The sequence below is a fragment of the Notolepis coatsorum genome, assembly GCF_963971535.1.
Source record: "Notolepis coatsorum genome assembly, chromosome: 2".
In the NCBI taxonomy this organism is placed as follows: domain Eukaryota; kingdom Metazoa; phylum Chordata; class Actinopteri; order Aulopiformes; family Paralepididae; genus Notolepis; species Notolepis coatsorum.
In genome coordinates this window covers 187,487,719-187,492,567 of record NC_140166.1, presented here as the reverse complement: position 1 = coordinate 187,492,567, position 4,849 = coordinate 187,487,719, and the positions used below count along the sequence as shown (strand labels likewise).

The window sequence follows — 4,849 nt, the reverse complement described above, 5'->3', positions numbered from 1 at the left end:
AATGACTTCCGTGTGGTTTTACTTTTTTCATTCTCTCTGACAAAGCTTCTCTGTTCATCGGGTCTACCGCCACCTCCTGGCCTGGCGCAACATTGCTCACTTTAGTGTCAGGAACATTTGGCTGCAACCCTCGTGTTTTGTCTACTGTATGTCTGTCAGTACAACCTCTGCACATACATTACAGCTGTCTCACAATACATGACTAAAAGACAGGATTGGGATTTAGCATCCAAAATAAAATATGAATATTAATTCACCTATCAGACCACAGTGATGTATCCAATATGGTGTGTTCTGTTCCACTACTAACAGAGAATAGCTGTAACTTGTTTGTCAAATCGAAGAGAGAAAAGACAAATGAACGTCATGGATCTAAGACGATCTGAGCTTTATTTCAGTAAGTACAGTACTTGATCATTTGGTTTATTTTCCATCAGACAGCTTTTGTTCTTTAATATTATTAGAAGTATAATCTACCTTATACAAACATGAGGGCAACTACTTCATATAGCATGAATAATATAGGGTATTTATGGTTAACAGGAAAAGAAAGTACAATACACATACAAAAATGGTTTATATACAACATAAAAAAAATTGCCTTGCATATGTATTGAAGTGGAGATGGCACGCTCCATAGGCTCTACTAACAAAGTTACTTGTTGATTGACGACCCAATGTGTACGTATTCTGTCCAACCGCATGGATATCAGAAGTTATCGCTTGAGGTCAAGGCTCTTAAGTGCCAGATACAGGGAATATTGAGGCAATGTGAGGAATTTGGTTTATTCAAACAAGCTGGCAACCAAAACAATATTCCTTGTCTTAAGATTAATTGTGTGAATGTGTGTGTGTGCGTGTGCATGCGCATGCTTTTAACGGTTTGTCACAGATCCCAAGGCTCCATTGTAACAGAAATCCAAACAAAGCCATTCCAATCAGTACTTCAGACTTCGACCAACAGAAATTTGGATACAATTTACAATAAAATGTTTGGCCAACAAGTAAATTTGTTCCTTTTTTAACAATGCAAAACAGAAACAATGAATGATTGTCTGTGGTTTGCAGAGCAGTCACAAAAGGTTATATTCACCATCAACTCTGAGAGGCAACAGGAAGACAAAGAATACTCTTGTTACAACAGGACAAATTACCTCACGGCATCTCCAGACTTGGTTTATGAATCACACACAACAATTAAAAAGGTGCACAGATACACTGATTGTAGTTAAGCAAAAAGTGATTACATGTTTTTTTGGGAGAGAGAAAAACAAAAAGAAACAACAGTTTAAAAAAAACCAACAACTTCAGAACCAGAGAGGTGACAATAACAACATGTCAAAGAGAATAGTAACAGGCATTTTGGAAGACACATGTGTCACGGCCAAACCAAGGCCAGTAACTAGAGGTGCACCGATACGCCGCTCTGAGTATAACGTTACTCACAACGCGGAGCACCAACACGAGTACTTTGCTTCATATTGACCATTTATGACAATATTCTGCTGAAAGAGGGGGAAACATTCTTATACATACAGTTTACATGCTCAACCTTTATTCAAATCTAATCGAATCCCAATCACCCCACTGTATTTTCATTTCTGTAACTGAAAGATATAAACATCATTTGATGATACCGTTGTGCCGGTACTCGTTTCTTTTGTTATTTGTAGCTATCAGGCTGATACCAGGCGCGGGTATCGATGCACCTCCATCAGTAACACTGTGGGCAGACCTTCCTCGTGTTTAACTCTATGTATGTACATTTGAACAACTTTGTACCACAACACAATAACAATACTAACACGTGTAACAATACTAATGTGTGTGTTTTTGCATAAAGTTTCTCAAAGCCTCTCATTTAAACCCTCGCATGACATACGCTCATCTCCAGCACTGGTGGAAACCTCTGTGGCGAGAGAGAGAGAGACCAAAGGAGAGGCGCGACTAGTGCGTCCGTCCATAAAGACCTTTGATCTGGTTTCTCCAGCGATCGCGATCTCTTCCCGAATCTCTTCTTGCGTATTCTTTCACTGTACATGCGATTGCCTTTAATACACGGGTAACCCACTGTAGATTCCACTCCATTAACTCTCATGTGTACAGACAAGGTTCGAGGGTAAAACACTATGTACTGTATCTATTGTAATCAATTCATTAAAAATACATGAACTTATAAGAGAGCTACACCACAAGCTGAGAACCACGTAATGAAGAGATGCATTTGTATTGTGTGTGTACTGTATGCATGTGTGTTATTAATCATGCAACAACAACCATATACCCCCCCCCCATTCAACCAGAAACAATGTATGAACACAAAACAAAAAGGCAACACTAAGGCAAGTTTTCTTTGAGAACAGCTTAAGATTGATTGAATGTGACCCATCGTATAAAAAAAAAAAGTAGAGTTAGAAATTTCCAATGGGAAGTTAGTATTGGCAGGGCTATTATTTAACAACATTGAAGGATAGCATAACATGTTCGACAACAAGTAAATATTTTAATGTCCTTCCAAAAATAAGGCTCAGCCCCATACCAGGATGGAGAGAGAGCAGAGCAGGATATCCAATGTCCTTTCTGTCATTAAGGTCCACCGCGACAGTCTGTTTTCCTCACACGCAACAACACCAATCAGCAAGCGACTGGCTTTTCCTGATGATCCCTCGGTTAAAAAAAAAAACAATAGAAAAGGAAGAAAGCTGTGTCTCGTGTTCCCAAAGACCCCGAAAGCCAAGTCCTGACTCTGCACAAGACCCCTGGCTGTCGTCAGAAGGGGTGGAGAAACACTACAGGATGGGAAATGCTTTCACACGGACTGGTGAGAGAGACGGCGGACAACACCACACTTTTTTGGTTTTCAGAGCTTTTTGTTCTCTAGTTGACGATGCTCACTGACATTTTTAAAATACTATATACACACACACACACACACACACACGCACACACTATTCATAAGTGCAAAGAGGAAAAGGAAATCTGTAACGGGAAGTGACTGAATACGATGACAAGGGGAGAGATACAAGTTTGGGGGCCCCCCCCCAAAAAAGAGCAAGAAGAGATAGATACAGTATGACTTTTAAGTGTCGTAGTTTTTACTACAAAGATGGAGGAGTCTGGCCGGCCCTATGCGAACACCTGCATGTTGCCCCGCTGAGGCTGCTGGGAGGCCTGTTGTGTCTGCTGTGACTGCGGCTGCACCTGCACCTGCTCTGGAATGTGTGTGTGGCGCGACGAGGGAAGCGTGTGGTGGGGGTTCCCCAGAGGGGTGGGGCTGGTGGTGACATCAGACCAGTCCGAGTTGGAGTGGGGGGAGGAGGAGGACCAGGGGTCGGGGGACTCGGGCGAGGGGGTGAGGTACGGGTGCTCGCTGGGTGGGTGGGCCGGGTGCCCCGGGGTGGCGCCCTCTGAGCCGGCGGTGGCGTAGCTGTGCTGGGAGGGGGGCGTGGGATACTTATCCACGGGGCTCTGCAGGGCCTGGTAGGGGGGCAGCTGACGAGGCGGGCCGTCTGCTATGCCGTGGCCTCCGTGGCTCAGGGTGTGGGGGTGGGGGTGCTGCTGGAGGGTGTGGGATAGGCCGCGCCCCATCTGGTCTGACATCTGGTACATCAGGCCCTGGGTGCAGTGGAGGTGACCCGGCCCCTGCTGGGCGTGACCCTGGCTCTGGTTCTGCCCCTGGGACTGTTGGACCTGCACCTGCCCGGGCTGGGGCTGCTTCAACATGGTCTGGCCTCCCCCTGGCCCCGGGGCCATCATCTGGAAGGTGACGATGGGGGGCAGCTGCTCCCGGCTCATTGTTACATTCATGGGAGTGAGCACGGGCCCCTGGCTGTGGTGTTGGCTCATACCTGGATGGGATGCTCCCATCTGATGTGGTAAAAGGCCAAACATATGGCCCCCATAGCCGTGCTTGGCCATGCCCACCCAACCCTGCTGCTGACCCAGCATATGGCTGACTGGGGGCAGCAGAGGCCTGGAGCTGGGGCTGCCCAGGAGGGGAGGGGAGTTGGCCGTGTTGGAGACTCCACCGGCTGCATCGCCTGCATACGAGTGGGGCGACTCCAGGGAGTCAACAGGTGACATGGTGACGGAGCTCTCCGACAGCCCTCCTGCCGCCTTGGTACCATTCGTATTCCCTCCTCCGGTACCTCCTCCGCCTCCACTTCCTCCTCCTCCTGCCACGCCTCCACCCACACCTGGCCCCTCTCCTCCAGCAGGCTTCTTCCTCCTCTTGGCTTTCATGTCCTTCAGCTCTTTAGCTCCTCCGCCAACACCCCCGATCTTCCCGGCGCCTCCTCCCCTCCGGCTCTTCTTGCCCTGGGGCCCGGGCCGCATGCCGATGAAGCCGGCCCCGTTGGCCCCGCAGACCAGGGAGGAGTGCCCTCCGCCCATGTGATTGGGCCCGTTGTGGGGGCTGTGGACCAGGTTGTACTGGTCCAGCAGGCGGACGATGTCGTGGTGCATGCGCTCCTGAGCGGTGTCCCGGGGCAGCCGGTCCAGGTGGTCGGTGATGTCTCGGTTGGAGTAGTGGTCGAGGAGGACCTGAGCCGCCTCGAAGCTGCCCTCCCTGGCTGCCAGGAACAACGGGGTCTCCTCCTGAATGGAACACAGCCGGAAGAGTGTTACTCTCTGCACCACGTCACGTTGTAGGAGTTTCACAGACATTGTCTCATAAGCCATAAGGACACCATTACAGGGTTCCCACAGACATTGTCTCATAAGCCATAAGGACACCATTACAGGGTTCCCACAGACATGGTCTCATAAGCATGCCATAAGGACACCATTACAGGGTTCCCACAGACATGGTCTCATAAGCATGCCATAAGGACACCATTACAGGGTTCCC

At 48.5% G+C, this 4,849-nt stretch overlaps 1 protein-coding gene across 1 annotated transcript in view; it reads right to left on the bottom strand.

The window, feature by feature from the left end:
• Positions 1 to 1,130: 1,130 nt before the first annotated feature.
• The window catches only part of notch2 (notch receptor 2), a gene marked incomplete at its 5' end in the record, with an annotated part of 58,143 nt that continues 54,424 nt past the window's right edge, over positions 1,131 to 4,849 (bottom strand). The window contains one exon of the mRNA XM_084308427.1: positions 1,131 to 4,596. Within this exon, the coding sequence (XP_084164553.1) occupies positions 3,127 to 4,596 (1,470 nt within the window). The 3' untranslated portion in view covers positions 1,131 to 3,126. The remainder of the gene's footprint in view (positions 4,597 to 4,849) is intronic.